This window comes from Sturnus vulgaris, chromosome 6, assembly GCF_052056855.1.
Source record: "Sturnus vulgaris isolate bStuVul1 chromosome 6, bStuVul1.hap1, whole genome shotgun sequence".
NCBI lineage: Eukaryota > Metazoa > Chordata > Aves > Passeriformes > Sturnidae > Sturnus > Sturnus vulgaris.
This window is the reverse complement of record NC_142248.1, coordinates 23569979-23586949: the sequence shown is the minus strand read 5'-3', so window position 1 is coordinate 23586949 and position 16971 is coordinate 23569979. Positions and strand designations below refer to the sequence as shown.

The following is a 16971-nucleotide window of genomic DNA, read 5'->3' as shown; positions in this document are numbered from 1 at the left end:
CACCCGCTGAGCTCCTGCCGAGATTTCCATCCTGGCAAGGCGTCCCTTATGGCTCGGATCTCTGAGGGAAGAGGTCCTTGCGGTTTTTTAAGAGGAGATTCTTTACTGTGAGGGTTGTGAGAAACTGGAACTCGTTGCCCAGAGAAGCTGTGGATGCCTCATCTCTGGAAGTGTTCCACGCGAGGTTGGATGGGGCTTCCAGCAGCCTGAACTACTGGAAGGTGTCCCTGCCCATGGCAGGGGATTGGGAACGAGATGATCTTTAAGGTCCCTTCCAACTCAAACAGTTTTATGATTCTGTGAATAGTGGCCTCCCCAGCAGAACTTGCTGCTTCTCTAGTGTCGTATGCTGTCCTGAACCCAGTGTGATATACTTTAAATTAAATCAGACTTAACTAAAACTTGACATCTGTCCACTGAGAGTAGATATGAGAAGGGACTAAAGAGATAATACTACAATCTGTGCAGGGTTGGGATAATTTTTTTTTCATTTGAGTATCAGTACTTTTCTGTTCATTCACCAATTGCAGTTAATTGTGCTATATAAGATGTACTGAATAGAAGTGACACTTTCTGGAAAAACCTGTCTGAACTGTCCACTTGCTTTCTTCCTTTCAGGAGAGGGGATGAAATATTGTGATTTCAATGAGGATTATTTGGGCAAGCTTCAGTGTATTTCCCTTGCACTTCTCATCCCATTCACTTTTAGTGTTTTCACTCGGTTTTGGAATTTTCCCTTTTTTTTAGCATTTCATTTCCTCAGCGTCTTCTCTACACTCTTTTTTTACCTTTCTTCCTTGATTTCAGTATTTTATTTGGAGTAATTTTGGCAAGTTTTGGTCCTTTTCACTGCCCCACATTTCATCTCATTTTAATTTTTCCTTTCAGGAAAGGAAATGGAATCTTGAAGTCAGAAGACAAAGTCTCACAAACGCTCTGGAAAGGAGATATGATACATTAAAATGCAATGGAAAAAAACAGAAAATTTGGAAATGGAGTGACAACAACCAGATGGACTGAGATGAAATGCGGGGCAGTGAAAAGGACCAAAACTTTGCAAATTTAATCCAATTAAAATCTTGACATCAGGGAAGAAAGGTAAACAAAGAGTGAGGAGAAGACGCTAAGGAAATGAAAGGCTTAAAAAAAAAAAAAAAAAAAAAGGAAATTCCAAAACCGAGTGAAAACACTAAAAGTGAATGGGATGGCAAGTGCAGGGAAATGGACTGAAGGTTGCCCAAATAATCCTCATTGAAATCGCAAGATTTCATTCCCTTTCCCTTGGACTAGCAAGATAAGAACACTAGAAATCAAAGGTTCTGGACTAGAAAAAAAAAACAAACTACAAATAGTTGCAGCAAAATGAATGGCAGGAAAACAGGAAACCTTTGTCTTGATTGTATTTTCCTGTTCAAACAGTTGGAACTAGGTCTAAAGGAGCTAAAAATAAACCCTAGAAGGAAATCAAAGTTCCCATGCCCTGATGGAAATCAGCAACCATGATGAGGAGTTAAGCCAGAAACTATTTTAATAACATACAATTCTACATGCTTCTATTCTGTTTATAGCCAGGAGAGGGGGAGATTACCCAGCTAAAGCAATATAAACATCTCTTATGTGGAGAAAAAAATGGTACTGGTTGAAGTTAACTTGATTGTCCAAATGGAGTTCAAATGGAAAATGTAAGGGCAAAGGGCACTTCTGGGCACTACATATGGGCCCCGGGCTAATGGCTGCTTATAGTTTATTTCCAGACTATAAAGCTAATTTTTCAGATCACCTATAAGCCCTTAACATAGAAATTGGCAACACCTATCTTAATCAGCTCTCAGAGGCAAATGCTAGAAAGAGTAGGGAAAGCAGAAATTCTATCTGGCCTGTTAGAGGACTTGCAAAGATTTTTATTTAGTGTGTATACATACATCTATGAATCCAGCCAACCTCGAGAGGACCAGTCTCTGATTGACCATTTCATCAATATAAGTGAATGCCAGGATTAGGTCCCTACAAAGGTGTGATTGCTTTTTTTTTTCTGGATCATGACTTATGCCCTTCATTAGAGTAAAATAACTATTCAGAAGGTGATTGTCATCATCCTCATCTGCTCGGCTCTGCAGAGGAGAGGGAGGTGTGGACTAACAGCTGAGAGGGTTTTTTGGTATTTTCCAACAATTAGAAAGAGACCATTAACAGGGAAAGTTGGCAACCATGTAAAAATTCAAAACTAGAAATTCTGTTGAAAACTGGTATTGAAAAAATTTGGATGCAGTAACAATCATTATAAATAAAATGCTGGCTAGGACAGATGGTGATATCTCCCTTCCCAATTTGGGACACCTTAAGGAAAAGCTAGGAAGGAAAGCTGTAATTTTATACCTAATTTATTGAATGGAGGTAGTGAGTGGAAATATTTTTCACTTTAGATTCTGAAAAGCAGTTACTAACTTTCTGATTATAAACCTGATTGTCAGCTTTTGTTGTAATGAGTAGTTGCATAGTAACTGAGTATTTTTGACAGGAGGAAGATTGTAAAGGGGGAAACCAGACAGAAATATATATATAATGTGAGTCATTAGAAGACAGATATAGATGAAACCTTGAAGGAGAAGCAGGGATGAAAGAGCTTTTACCATGTGTGCAATATAGTGCACTGTATCTTAATGAGTTGGAAATACCTTCCCTTTAGAAATCCAAGATGTAGCTTGTCTTGGACTGGTCATCACAGGTCTGGTTGTTGGGGGTGAGGTCCTCCAAAGGGGACAGAACAGCAAGAGAAAGAAGTGGGTGTTTGGGTGTGGGTATGTTTGGACTCTAGCAAACCAAACTATTTCACTTTCTATCACTAAAAATGATATGTAACATTGGCTGGTGCCAGGTCTGAGACAAAGATACAACACTCTGTGATCCCTGTGACAAAAGCCTTTTTATTCTTGTGAATTGTCCTTAAATATTGAGTTTGGAGTTCCCAGGCAAACCCATATGATTGGTTGGGAGTTTGGATTGCTCAGCTCTCTGACCAATGGCATCTGCATCTTCGGATGGAACTCATTGTGTGAAATCCCTGTTTGGCTTTGAATCTATCCTATTATTGTTCACCTAGGGGCCTGTTTATCGAACCAGGCTACTTGAATAGAATCTCTTATTTATGGCTGAATTAATTGCCCAGCCAGCTTGTGCTGTTACAATGATGCACTGAATACTTTATTAAATCTAATTCTTCACGCTCAGTTTGAAAGTGCAATATTAGGAGGTAGGTCACAAGAACTCTGAAAAGACTATTTTGCATGCTGGTCAAGATCAGCAGCAATTTAAAGTAGCAGTCATGGAGTACCAGTTATGAGCTGTTTGAAGACTGTTGTATGATGTTCATTCCTCAGCAAAAGACTGATATATGCTGCAAAAGATGTAAAGTTGTACTAATCAAAATAAACACAAAGAGATATGACCTATTTCTAAAATATCCACTTTACTCCTGTGGGTGACATAACAGGAGAGATTGGGGCAAAATATTTCCTTTGATAGAAAGGAAATAATTTTTACAAAATTGTTTTTCACCTAAAGGCTGGCAGACATGCAGGGTTTCTTTTTTACCTTTGTCAATATTGCAAAACTATTTCATAAGTTGGGAAAGAAAAATAAAACATATCAGTGGTTGAGTGTTTGAGTACTTTTGGTTAAAAGAAAAGTTGTCGCAACTTCCACTGTATCAGCGTATTCACATTTCAAAAGCTCTTTCCTATCAGATATGGGTGCTAGTGCTTACATTAGAACTCAAACATTGTGAGTTGGAGGTGACTTTGCATAGCAAAAGTCTAAACACTCTGGCACTGCTAGCCAGGAATTAGTAATGATTACACCAGTTTTAAATAACTTCCACATGTATGAAAGTTTCTTGTCATGACAGGCCCTTTACCCCTTCTGTTCTTTGAGCATGGCTGACAGAGTCCTAGCATGCAAAGAAACAAAGCTTAGGTAATGATTGTTTGGTTGTTTTGGTGGTTTGATTGGTTGGTTTGGGATTTGTTCATTGTTTGTTTTTTTTTTCAATTGCACTCTTCCTGCTACTTTTGAAGTCATCCTCTGATTCTGATCTTATATTACATGAGAGCATGAGTATTAAAGATAGCAAATTTCTGCATGTTTTGTGAAATAGCATTTGGAACAAATAAAACCTAGTAATGTCCCAAAGAGTGATATGTGTTCACTTAGCTTTTGTCCAAGGAACAGCAGCATGCCAACCTGTACACATGTAGTTAAGACTTAACTGAAGTCCAGCCTCTTGCCCATCCCAAACAGGTAGGGGAGAACTAAACAAAGGAAGGCTTATGGTTATGAAGGGAGGTGGCTCATGGCTTTCAGTGGCTAGAATACAAATTTGGAGAAAATATGGCTTCATGAGTTCTATAGTTCTTGGAAAAATTTATTCAATCTTGTGATATTTGATGAGTGGAAAGACTGCAGTGTTCTGTCTTTGTATCACACAGGGGTATTAATGCTGATACATTGCTAAGGAAATAAAAGCAGACTATAAGCTCATTAAAAACTCCTTCCCTTAAACACGGAAGTATATAAATTCCAGATTTCATATGAGACACCGAGTTGTGCAAATGCAATGGGAAATAATGGGAATCATCATCTTCATAGGAAGAGAATTTTGTTGAAGGGACAGCTAGCTATTCCATTATTATACGAGAAATATATTAGAGGATCCTGATATTTGACTGCTTAGGTGAAAGTAGCAAACATTCTAGTATCAATATGTTACACTAGAGTATTAAATTATACAGAACTGTGGTTTTGATTACCCAAACTTAAATATCTAGTTTTGGGGGCCTTTTTCATAAACTAAATAGTTGCCTATTAAGTAAAAAATTTGTTACTCAGGATGAACAGGAATACTGCTGCATATACTCAGCCATATACTCAGAGGTTCACAGCACAATTTAGAGAGCGTTCTTTCTCAACAACCCTCATAGGAAGGACGCTGTGAAGCTAAATATAAAAAGATCTGAAGCAGTGACATTTAAAGAAATTTTTAAAATTCTTTAAAATTTCTTTTCTATTGAAGGATCATGTGGACAAATAGCTCTTCAGTGCATGCACCTCAAAGGGGTCAGGTTTAAGATCTGTACTAGCTACGTGAAAGATGGGAAATAGTTAGTGAAAATCTGAGTAATTTAAACTCACTTTTAATCGTGTACCCTTATGTGGTGTAAATATTAGTAAGGCATGAATTCCAGAAACTTAGATATCCGTAGGTGTATCCAAGAATTCAAAACATAATCTACCCCTTTGGAATGTTGAACTGTTGAATTAGGCCACAGCAGAAGGGTTTGTATTCTTTAGGATATATTAAAAGATACCTATATGTTTTCTGAAGTATTTGACAACAGCTGAAATCTTAGGAAATCATAACTCCCAGATAAACGGAGAGAAGTTTTTTGATCGTATGAATGTGATCCAATTGCCCCATACTACTTTAAGTGTCCTATGGGGCCCTGGAGAGATCACAAATCACAGAATCTGCTGAGTTGGAAGGGACTCATCAGGATCATCGAGTCCAAGTCCTGGTCCTGCTCAGGACCGTCCCCAAGAGGCACACCATGTGCCTGAGAGTATTTCCAAATGCTTTCTGAACTCTGTCAGGCTTGATGACAGTTAATAGAAGGAGGGAATAAAGTTCTGCAGCATTTGTCTACAGTACTCCTCTAAAAGTTCAGTTAAACTTAGTTATGACAGTCCCCTTGCATCTGGATAGAAATATTTTAAAAGTTCTTTCTTTAAAGTGGAAATGCAAAGAATTGGGCACAGTAATAGCAGCCTGGAATGCAGCAGAACCTAACCTCTGCCTAACTAATCGTACTCTTTTCTAACCTTCATGCATATGCAAAGGAACCAAAGTCACATGCTTCAAAGTCAAGCCTTTGCAAGACCATGGGTTTTCCTGTGCACAGAACATGCCTTTCCTGCCTGGTGTGCCTGCACAAGGAGGTTATCTATAGAAGCCACTATTATCTTGGTTAACACCACTCCCTCCTGTCATTTAATAGTTTAGTGATGTCTTACTCTATTACTTTTAATCTCATGTTGAGTTAAAGATCTAAAAATTAATGGAAATGAAAGCAAATTCTCCAAGGAAAAGATATTTCGAAGTTTTTCAGTATGCAGAATTGTGTTTAGAATTAATGAAATTTAGAAAACAAAGCACATAAATCAATGTATCATTGTCAGATCTTAGAGAGCTAAAATGTACTGTGTTATAGTAAATTAATACTAGCTATTACCTAACATTGCTAATCTTCAGATCTCACTTTCAAGAGATGGTAGAATATTAACTGTGTTGGGGCAGACCACACAGGCAAGCAGACAACACTTAGTCCCTCACTGATGCCCTGCTGACTATGGTCCCACTGCCCTTGTGCTTCTAACATTAACTGTTATATGTCATTATTTTAAACACTTGGGTTATGATATTTATGTGACAGATCTGTAAATGTTGACAATTCTTGGAATTTTAAAACAAGTCTCAAATAATTAAATATTTCCAATATTAAAAACTCCAGCTGTTCGAATCAGACTGTTAGCTCACAGAAGTGGATATATATCCTTAATCCAAAACACAGCGCCAGTGACTATTTAAAAGTGTCCAAGCAAAGAGATACTGGAGTCTTAAACGATACTACAGCAGATGTCTTTTGTAAAGTCCAAGAATTCTCTATCCCATGAACACAAACAAACTTTTAGGAGAAACTTGGGACTTTTTTAATGTTAGTAATTCAATCCTCAGCAAAAGTTGATACAACACCTCATCCATTTCCCTGCCTGTTGTGGGCCTGGCTGAGAAGTTGTGCATGGGACTGAGAAAAATGTGTTCTCTTGAGCTCATTTGCCTTTGCTGTGGGAGAAGAAAGGCCATGACCATCCTAACATGTTGCACAGAAGAAATGAGGATGCCTCAGACCTTCGTGTTGGACCCAGACGTGCCTGATGGTTCGGCCTCGATGCCAGCACTGCAGCTGAAGGCGTAGGCAGTGAAATCAGGGAGAAGCAACTTTGGGCAGGAGCTCGGCCTGAGGAGTTGCAGCACTTTGAGGATCAGTGTGGAAAGAGGAACTATGAGACACATCGTTGCTGGTTGCACAACTGAGGCTTGAGTAAAAGGTTTGGAGTCGCTGCCGTGGTGAATACAGTCCCCACCTGGATTTTATTTCCGAATTGCTCACAGGACTGCCCCCTTACACTGCAGTGTCTCTGTACAGCCAGAGTAGCTGTGTAATGGGATAACTTTACATTTTACTTACAAACAGCAGAAGTACAGTTTCCTATACCAGTTACTGTTGCCGAGCTGCGCAGAGGCTCCTGCAGCGAGCCCCTGAACGTCCCGCTCGGGGCCCGCTCTCCATCCCCGGCCAGGGCTCGGGGGCAGCGCGGCCCCGCCCGCCGCGCCTCGGAGCTGCGCGGAGCAGCGCCGCCGTGACGTCGCGACGCGGTTGCCATGGGGACTCCTGGGGTCGTACCTGACGGCTGTCGTGAAGCAGCGGGAGGAAGGCGAGGGAGGAAGAAGGGGGAGTCCAGGCCCAGCCCGGCCCCCCGGCCCGCGGGGAGTTGGCTCCGCGCCGCGCCCCGCCGCCCTCGCCGCATCGCAGTCGGAGTCAGGAGGAGGAGGAGGAGGCGGTGCTGCCGCCTCTGGCTATGTAGGGGCCCCAGAGCGGGCAGATCCGGAGGCCGCTGTCCGCCTCTGGAGCTCGGCGCCGGGGCCGGGGCCGGGCCCGGCGGGATGTTTTCCAAAAAGCCGCACGGGGACGTGCGGAAATCCACGCAGAAGGTGCTGGACACCCGCAAGGACCCACTTACCCGACTCAAGCACCTCCGCGTCCTTATAGGTGAGGCGGCCGGGAGGGGGGAAGGGAGTGGGTCAGCGGGGGCCGCGGTCCCGGCGTGAGAAAGACCGGGAATTTGGAGGGACCGGCTGGGCGCTGGGACGGGAGGCGAGTTCGGGGCTCAGCCCCGGCGAGAGAAGCCGCCCGGCATGGCGGGGTGAGACTGCAGCAATGTGCCGGGGGCCGCGGGACCCCGCGGGCGCGGCGCGGGATGCTGCGCTCGGTGCTTTTGTACTGAGACACGGACGTTTCCGACTGAAGGTGGAATTGCTTTGGTAACTATGGAAGGAGACGACAAAGTGGTGTTCTTCCCATGTGAATTATTGTCCACGGTATACAAACTGCTAAGTTGCTGCGCATGAATAAAAGTAACTGGCTAGCGCAAATGGTGCCTGTAACTCCTGAATCCATTTCCCTTACGTTCTTACAGTAACAATTTATATTTGTATGTGTTTTCAAGGTAAGAGCTACAGTAGTAAGTGCTCCCTAGTGTAGATGTGAATGAGCTTCTATACAGCCAGATTCAAAACACGTCTGGTTTGCCAATTGGTAAAGGAGGACACACAAGCCCTGAAGGGCTGCCGCAGTTCCATGTGAACTGCCATTTAACCTGACCAATGAATTAGAAATTGTGATTATACGGCATAATTGCCTAATAAAAAAAACAGGGGGAAGCAAAAACAAACCTAGAGTTAACCATTCCTAGATAGCTGTTCATTGCATGTGTTTGTAAAATCTAAGTCATTGTCATCAAGCTGTCCTTGAAAAAAGAAGCTTGCTCTGGAGTGTGTTTTGGGCGCTTCAGTCCTGTAAATGTTGCTTCTGACAGTTTATCAACACGTGAACAGGGCTGGGTCAAGGGCAACTGCATTCCGTGTTTAGCACAGAATGCTGAATGGATTATTTTGGGTTCTGCCCACAGGCTGCTGGTATTTCTGTATCTTGTCCTCCAAAGCTGGATTCTTTCCTCGCAAAGGAAAACGGCTATTGCTTTCATGTTTTGTATTGGTGTTTAAATAAGCAGGTGTTCCTATGTTGCACCATCTGCTGCTTCATGAGTTATTTTCTGCAACATAGTAATTATCTAGACTTGAAATGGAGAATACTTGTGTAGCTGTCTAAAAGACTTCAGAAGTCAGATGCATCCCTTTGCCTCACTCAGAATGTACCACTCTTCCTAACTAACTGTACTGAGCCAGCTGTGGCTTACTCTGTATTGGTTTTTAGCTACTTCCTTAGTTGAAACTTAAGAGGAAGAAACATTCTAAAGAAATTAAGTACCTCTCTGAATTCAGATTTCCTGGCTAAAGTACGTTGAATATATCTAGTTTTGCTTAAGTCTGCAAAACACTCTGAATGATTTTGATCTGATCTGTTGAAGATTTTGCATTTATGTTGCTTGCAATTTATTTCCAACTTTTTGTTTTCTTCATCTTTCTTAATAATTGGATGACTTCTGTAAGTTGCAAGCCATAAGCTATGTCAAGCAGACATTCTTATCTAATCTAAGGTTTCTGTTTACTGACTGTAGGACAGACTAAATTTGCTGGGGAGGTTTTCATATGATGCCCCCCCTCCGCATGTGTATATCTCAGCTGTTGAAGCACAGCTCCCACACATCCTTTCTCCAAGTTTGGCAGAACACAGTGAGTGACTGTAATTAGGGAAAGGTGTAAAAGTACGGTTCAGCTTGTCTGTTTTGGATACATCCACAAGATTTTGTCATTATGCAAATATTCTTAGGTGCACGAGGTACAAAAACAAGGTCTTTTTTTAGGGCAGAAGAGTAAGGTATTTCCATACATATTCCCACTGTAGAGCATGGGAGGTATACAGCAGATTATTTGAAGTCTTTCTTCTGGTACGATCACTCCTTGCCTTAATCCTTTCTCTGCTGCCTCAAGTTGCTTCTAAAACATAAGCTCTATTTCCTTTCTCCTGCAGTTTTTTCTTTGACTAATCTTCAGAACCAGATTAAAAAAAATTAAGGTGCCTATGTAAGACAGACTACTTCCTGAGGTGGCTTCTCGTACAGGCACCATCCCGCAGCTTAAGCAGTGAAGTATTGCACATCATTTTGTCCTCAGTGGCTATTCCCCCAGAATAATTGCTGTATTTCCCTTGTGCTCAGGGGAGCCATGTTAGCTATTGCCAAAAGACTCTCTGAGGAGAGAGGACAGGAAATCTCAGGTCATGTCTGTTCAGCATCTTCCTGAAGGAAAAATTACTTATTATTTATTTATTAAATTAATTGATTAAAAATTCAGAAATTTTCCAGAAGAGAATTTTCTGCAGTTTAACATCCAGGGGAAGGAGGGAATTTTCTCTTGTTCTTTAATTTAAAATACTTTCAGTAGGCCTGCAAGGCATATTGGACCAGAGTTCCTTTTTTTTTTTTTTTTTTCTGTACATTTTAGTCTTTAGTCAGCAACAATAAACAGGTATGGCCTTGGTTTCATGATTAAGACTTGAGGGGAGGAGAGAGAGTATTAGTTCATTTTTCTGCCGTTTTATCAAGGCATCCAAAGTAGCAATTCTCCAGTAAGCCAAAATAATGGAATAGTCATGAATAGAAGTGACTGCTTGTAAATTATAGACTGCTGGCAGTCTGTTAGTCAAAGAGGAGTCTGAAAAGTTCAATTATGGTAAAAGACTGAGAGTTGCATCCTCCAAGGCACTGGTGTAAGTCAGGCACAGTATAGTCTAAAATATTTAAATTAGTATAATGCCACTTTTAGTAAGGATCAGAAGAGACTGAACAATATCAAAGCACCTAATATGAAGCTAAGTGGGTGGATAGCACAAAGGCCTGTGACTTTTATTTTTAACAAATTGAGAGTAGTGTACATTAGATGGAATTTTTAAAATGTCTTTTACAAGATAGCCTAGAATGTAGTGATTTGTATTGTTTTAGGAAAGTATCCTGTCATTCATGACAACTCAGATTAAATTTAGTAAAAAATGGAAATTAGTCTGCAGAAGAATATATAGAAAATTTTGTGTCTTTTGTAAAGCAGTGCTGTACCATTATATCAAATACCATTGCATCTTTAGGACTCTCATTGCTATAGTCAGTGTGTGGAAGATTTAGGTGTGGGAATGACTCAGATGAGACTAAAATTTAATGTAAAAGGACATGAAAACTTTAAAATTTCTTTGTGTAGGGACAGAGGGTGAAAAATGTGTAAAAATATATGAAAAGGACTAGGAAATAACATCTATTAAGGCTTACCAAATTTGAAGTTATGATAAATGATTTTTGTATTGGGAAGCTCTTGAGTGCTAGACTAGTGATCAGTTCTCGGCATGCTGGGGGAAAATGCATTTCTTGTGGTTTGGATTTTTTTGTTTGTTTGGGGGTTTTTTTGTTTGATTTGTTTTGTTTGTTTGTGGGGTTTTTTGTTGCTTTTTTTTTTTTTTTTCCTGAAACTCTTTAGTAGATAACTGCTTTTTGCCACTTCAGTGCAGTGTCGATCTCTGGTTCTCTGATCTGCTTCAGATTGGCTCCATTCAGCCTTTTTTGTAATTTGGAAACCAGAGAAAATTCTGTGAAATTCAGGTGACTAATTCAGAAGTGATTAAATTATTTGTTAAAGTAAATATAATATATGACACATTTATGCATGTCACAGGTATAAGGTTTTTTAGTAGAAGTTAAAGGTCTTAGGAGACCTCTAAGTAGTAAGAAATATTATTCTAGCTAAGAAATGCTGAGAAAAATTGGAAAGATTGAAGTTTCATATCTTGGGACTCAGCAGTTATGTGAGCAAAGGTAATCTGCTTTTCTTCGTTATGTTGCTGCAGTATATTTCCTGAAACAACTGTAATTATCTGGTTTCATAGATTTTATTCTTTTGAGATGTATTCCTTTCTTCCTGTAGGGAAGTGTTTACCCCACCCTGCTCCATTTGTTTTTTTCTTCTCAGTTCTGGGAAGTGCCTGAGAGTCTCATACAGGTCCCTGGTGCTGATTTGCTCAATGTGTGATTTTTTAGCAAACTGCTCTGCTGTCCTGTCTTCCTGCATTCTGGAAATGCTGTGACAAAAGTTGTGTTTACTGTGTGTGACTGCGGTAGTTGGAGCATCCAAACCTGGAGCGGGAATGTCGTACCGGCTTCCCCTGGGCTCTGTGTGGCAGCAGCGGGGCCTTGCTGGCAGGAAGGCTGCCGGCTGCAGGTGGGATCACTCAGGCTCCTCTGGCTGATGGAAGGGAGGCACATCATGTACATTACAGACTTAGGTATTGCCTGTACAATGATTTTCCAGAAAAGATACCTTTCTCTATATATATCTATACTTATTTTAGCAGTCCCCAGTCAATTAGCAGCTAATTACAATTTTTAAGATCATTACAGCAGAAATAATATGGCATTATTCTTAAAATGTTGCACTATTTAATCAGACTTCAACATCAAACTAAAATTCTATGATTTTAAAATTATAATTTATCTCTGGAACCATGGAGAGAATACTTGTAAGATGCAAGAAAACGGTATCTAAAGTGCAGGGTGTTTATTTTATTATTTTGTTTTGTTATTCTTGGTGTTTGGTTACTGCTGAAGATCTCATGTATATAGTCTTTGAAAGAGAAAAGTCATTACATGGGACAGAATGAAATGGACTGCATTGGACATCCATTCTGATATATTGCTTAATATTAATATACTTAAACAGAGATTGCATTCGTTTAAAGGGATTTTAATTTAAGAAATATATTTCACTGGCAGTCGGCCCTAATGCTTCAGCTGGATGGCATTCATTGGTGTTGCATGTCATCAACCTCAGTCATAAATGAAAAATGTTTTATCATTGTTAAAGTGACAGCAAGTGAGAAGCTACTACAAAAGTAGCTGCCTTGAGTTTCGATGGATGTGCAAAGACTTATATGAGCACTGACATGTCCTCTGCAGTTAAAACTAACCAGGAAAGAAAAAAAAATCTACAACTCTTGCCAAAAATAATAAGTAGAAACTGAGCTTCATGTTCTGTCACTCTTGACTTAACCCTGAACGAGTTATGTTTTGCTCGGGAGCAGAGGAGGAAGATTTACTCTGCTTTAGTATTTTGGCTAATGTTGCACTCGACTTGCAGAGTTCAGCAGTGTCCAGGACTGAGGGCTGGAGCCAGATCAAAGCCCCAGGGGAGACAAAAGGGAGGCTCTGACCACTTGGTTGCAAAGGAAAAGTCTGTGTGGGTTCAGATTTTCCAGTTTGGAATGAAAATAAGTACATTACTATGGAAGTTTTTGAAGTTGCTTAAATAAAAGCTTAAGTTCTGGAACATGCGTGAATTGTTGTGGAAGTATTTCTTAAGAGTTTACTGGTGTAACTCTTCAGAGTTTGTAAGCACCATTAGAGAAATAGCTTGGAAAGCTGGCAGCTGCTTCTGCTCATTCCTGTACGGCACTGGTGTTATACCAGTCTCTATGCAGATGATGTTCTTTGGTTCTGTTAACCTACTTATAAGTTTGTGATTTTTTTTCATTTGTATCTGAAAGATTGAGATCAGTTGTTTAGACTTGTCTGATGCAAAATAGAAGTCCATTAGAAGATCTCTTTAAGTTGTATTTCTTTTTCAGTACCAAAAGCTTTAAGAATACTATCTTTGACAAAATTACCTTTAAAAAAAAATTGGTTTTACTAAATAGCTTTTGATTAGGTCTGAAACAGTAAGGGCTAATGTGAAGCCTTTGTTTAATAGATTTGCATTTGTGGTCTGTTATCAGGGATCTTTCACTCTGACAGTCTGTTAACTATGCCAGAGCCACCAGTTAGTTCCCGAGGTTTTCCACTTAACCTTTCTCAGTTACATGCTTTTCTATTTGAGACAGTCCCTATGTAACCAAATCTCTCTACTGTTTGCTGTAAAGAAACCCTTAAATTTTTCAGCATGGAGAATTAAGAATTAATAAGCTTGATTATCCATTGAGGACATGGAAACCTTTGCTTTCTAGTGGCACCAGTTTGTTACAGGGATTGATACTGACCGTGTCAGTCCATAGCAGGCCTCTGCTTTACAGAAATAGATCCAGAATTCTGGCCTTCTTCCAGGTCATTGTTTGCTGCAGTTGTCAGTTTGGGTTTTGGTGAGGACGAGGGAAAGTGACTTAAAAGCCAGTAAGTCTTGGAATAAGACAGGATAATGTTTTCATTATACTAAGTGCTCTGACAATTTTGTGTATAAACAAAGTATTGCATTCTAAAACGATTAAAATAGAACATAAAATTAACCACGACTTAATCTGTAATGATACAGACTATTTTCTTAAATTTCTGCAGTGCAGTGTGAACTGATGAAAGTTCTCTTCAGAAAAGTTAAATCTATTTCTGAAATCTGTTTTCGCAGGGTTTGTTTTGTTTTAAGGAGAAAATTACATTTAAACACAAAGAGACACCATATTGTGTGAAATTAAAATATTATCGACCAAGTAAGCTAGTACTTTTCTGCACAGGACAGAACTTTAAAGGTAAACAGTTAAAATACCAAACTTAAAACAAACTCAGCCCAAACATATTTTGGGTTGTTTGGGTTTTTTTTAACAATAAAAAGGGCACCCTTGAACACAGTATGGAGATCAGATTTGTACCAGTTTTTAAATTACAGAAAATTATTAAGGAAAAAACAGCAAAGATCCGTGTTTCTTGCTGTTGTAAAGTGTGAAGAAAACTGCATTTTCTTAGCAAATAGCTTTCATAAAGTGCTGGAAATCTGGATTTTAGAGTACTGAAACTATGCATTGTACAGTAGAAACTTGAGTTTTTACGTCCCTTTGGAATACAATAGTATCCCATTTTTCCCTTTCACATTCTGAGGAACCTTTCCAACCACTTCATATGGTGCCAGATCTACTTCTGAGTCCTTCCCTCCTCCCAGTCTGGTCACAGAAGCAAGAACACGAGTACATTCGTTTGTGTTAGTTACATGATCTGTGGTAGAAGAATATAAAGTTCTTTTGTTTAAAATTTAAAAACAGGAATGAACTGGAAGTTGTAGAGGAAAGCCTGTTTCTGTTTAATCCTATTTCATATTAAAAATAAAAAAAAGGCTATGTCTCTCTTTTTAAAAATACAGAAAATACTTAACTAGCCAAAGCAGAGGAGCAATTTCCTGCCAATTCCCAGTTCAAGGCTAGCTGAAAAGGATATGCTGCTTGTAGAGGTTATGACTTTCACCTCTATGCAGCATGCATGATACTTTGGGAGAGCATAGAGAAGTGACAGTGAGCTGATGTTGGAGAAAATTATTATGACATGAGAATTGAGGAGCTGTTTCTTTAGCTGATGGCAACGAGAGAGAAACTGAATATTTTTAGAGACATTAGGAAAAGAACCAAATCCTTAATTTAGGAAGAAAGCTATAAAAGCAACATATAACTGGAAGTTTTAATGGTACAGTAATCAGGAAGAGCAATATTCTCCATGCATTAGTCGTGTGGATTGTTTTCAGTATAGAGGTAGCTGTGAAATGGAATGTTGGGTACAGGTGGCCAGATCAAGCCCTCTTAAGGTCTACGTTGTTGTCTCCATGCTGTATCTACTGTTTTTCACCCTTCTCCTTTTTTGCCATAATTCATGTCAGGATAATCATAATGAATTTCAAACTTCTCGAACAATGCAAGTTTCCAAATTTCTTCACCATCAGCTTACTGAACCACTACAGGTGTCCTTCGATGATGAGCAGATGTTCTCTTTTGCTGTAGGTGGCAAGCCTGTCAGATGAACAACTGTTTTCCCTCCCTTAGGAATAAAGCTGGTTTTCAGCATTAACAAAAAGAGTTAGTGGGTTTTTTAAAAAGTATTATTTTCACATAATAAAAGAATAAAATTCCCATTAAATAAAATGTCGTATTTCTTCCATCTGAAGCAATAGTATTTACTGCAGAATACAGTTGTTAACCGGTTTTGATTTTGATTTTGCTATCAAGTGTGATCTTAGAAAGGAATCAAAGTGAAATGCATTGGCTATAGAAAATGCAAAGTCAAAGAATTTTTTACTCTCATCCTATTCTTGCAAACTGTAACTATATTTTGAAGGTATGCTTTTAATGTTATTTGGGTGTTAGTGGTAATAATACATGTTTACCACTGCTCCTTCAAGCACTTTTTGAGGTAATTGACACATTATTCTTAAGTAAATACGTAACAAAAGAACAAAAAATGTAAAAAAGGACAAACTTCTGAAATTCCACCTCACCCTCCAGCCAAAGGCAGAATGTCTTACCACAGTACCAGTTGTACATATGCAATTATGTGGTGAAGTGACAGTCACTGTTCAGCTGGCTATCTAGACAAACTTTCAGTTTGCTGTCTGAAGAATTTAGGAATAGCGTCTCCAAAAATTGCTCACCATTGTGTTAAGACTGAGTGTTTAAAAGAAGACATAAGAATACATTTGGTTTAGGCATTTGGGTTTTTTTCTGTTGGTCTGCTTCAGAGTTGACCTATGTCTGAGGAAAGAATGAGGGCCTATTTCAGGAAATGAAACATTTAACATGCCTGCAAAAATGCAGCATTCTTGTGTTTTGATTGGAAGAGACCATGTTTAACTGCTTCCTATCCCTTTAGTATTTGGAACTAGTCTTTTCTATACCCTTGCATTGAGAGAGCCATTCTGCTGCTTTCTACGTGCAGTTCCTATACGGTCCTATAAACATATGGACTACAAGATACCTTCTGTCACCCGTCTTTCTCCTGATAGTCTCAATCTTTGCCTTCTTTTTTTCTTTAATCCTTCCATCTCAAACTCTTGATTTTTCTTCCAGTATTTTCTTTTCCCTTGCCTAGGACTCACTTAGGGCTCTACCCATGGGTAGAAGTGGCTGTAATGGTTGTGCTTATGCTCTAGTCAGTAGCTCCATCTCATGTGCATTTCCCTGATGAGCTGAAAATCATTCAGCTTGTTTGGAGTGAAATTGGTTTTTGTTGTCCTTTAACATTTGCATGTCTAAACTGTAGCAGTTCAGCTGCTGATCTGTAGGTTGTATGACAGTTTCTGCAAACCTGGGGATTGGTAAGCCTGTGGATGGTCAGGAACATGCTTGAGTCTCTGGACCACTGTTTATTCCAGCTGAGCTGCCTTGCTTAAGAGTTGAT

The 16971-nt window shown here is 39.5% G+C and overlaps 1 protein-coding gene across 13 annotated transcripts in view; it reads left to right on the top strand.

The window, feature by feature from the left end:
* Positions 1–7665: 7665 nt before the first annotated feature.
* The window catches only part of RALGAPA1 (Ral GTPase activating protein catalytic subunit alpha 1), a 131625-nt gene continuing 122319 nt past the window's right edge, over positions 7666–16971 (top strand). For all 13 annotated transcript variants that reach the window (XM_014890813.2, XM_088167293.1, XM_014890768.2 and 10 more), the window contains exon 1: positions 7666–7883. In XM_014890813.2, coding sequence (XP_014746299.1) covers positions 7778–7883 — 106 coding nt within the window. In that variant the 5' untranslated portion in view covers positions 7666–7777. The remainder of the gene's footprint in view (positions 7884–16971) is intronic.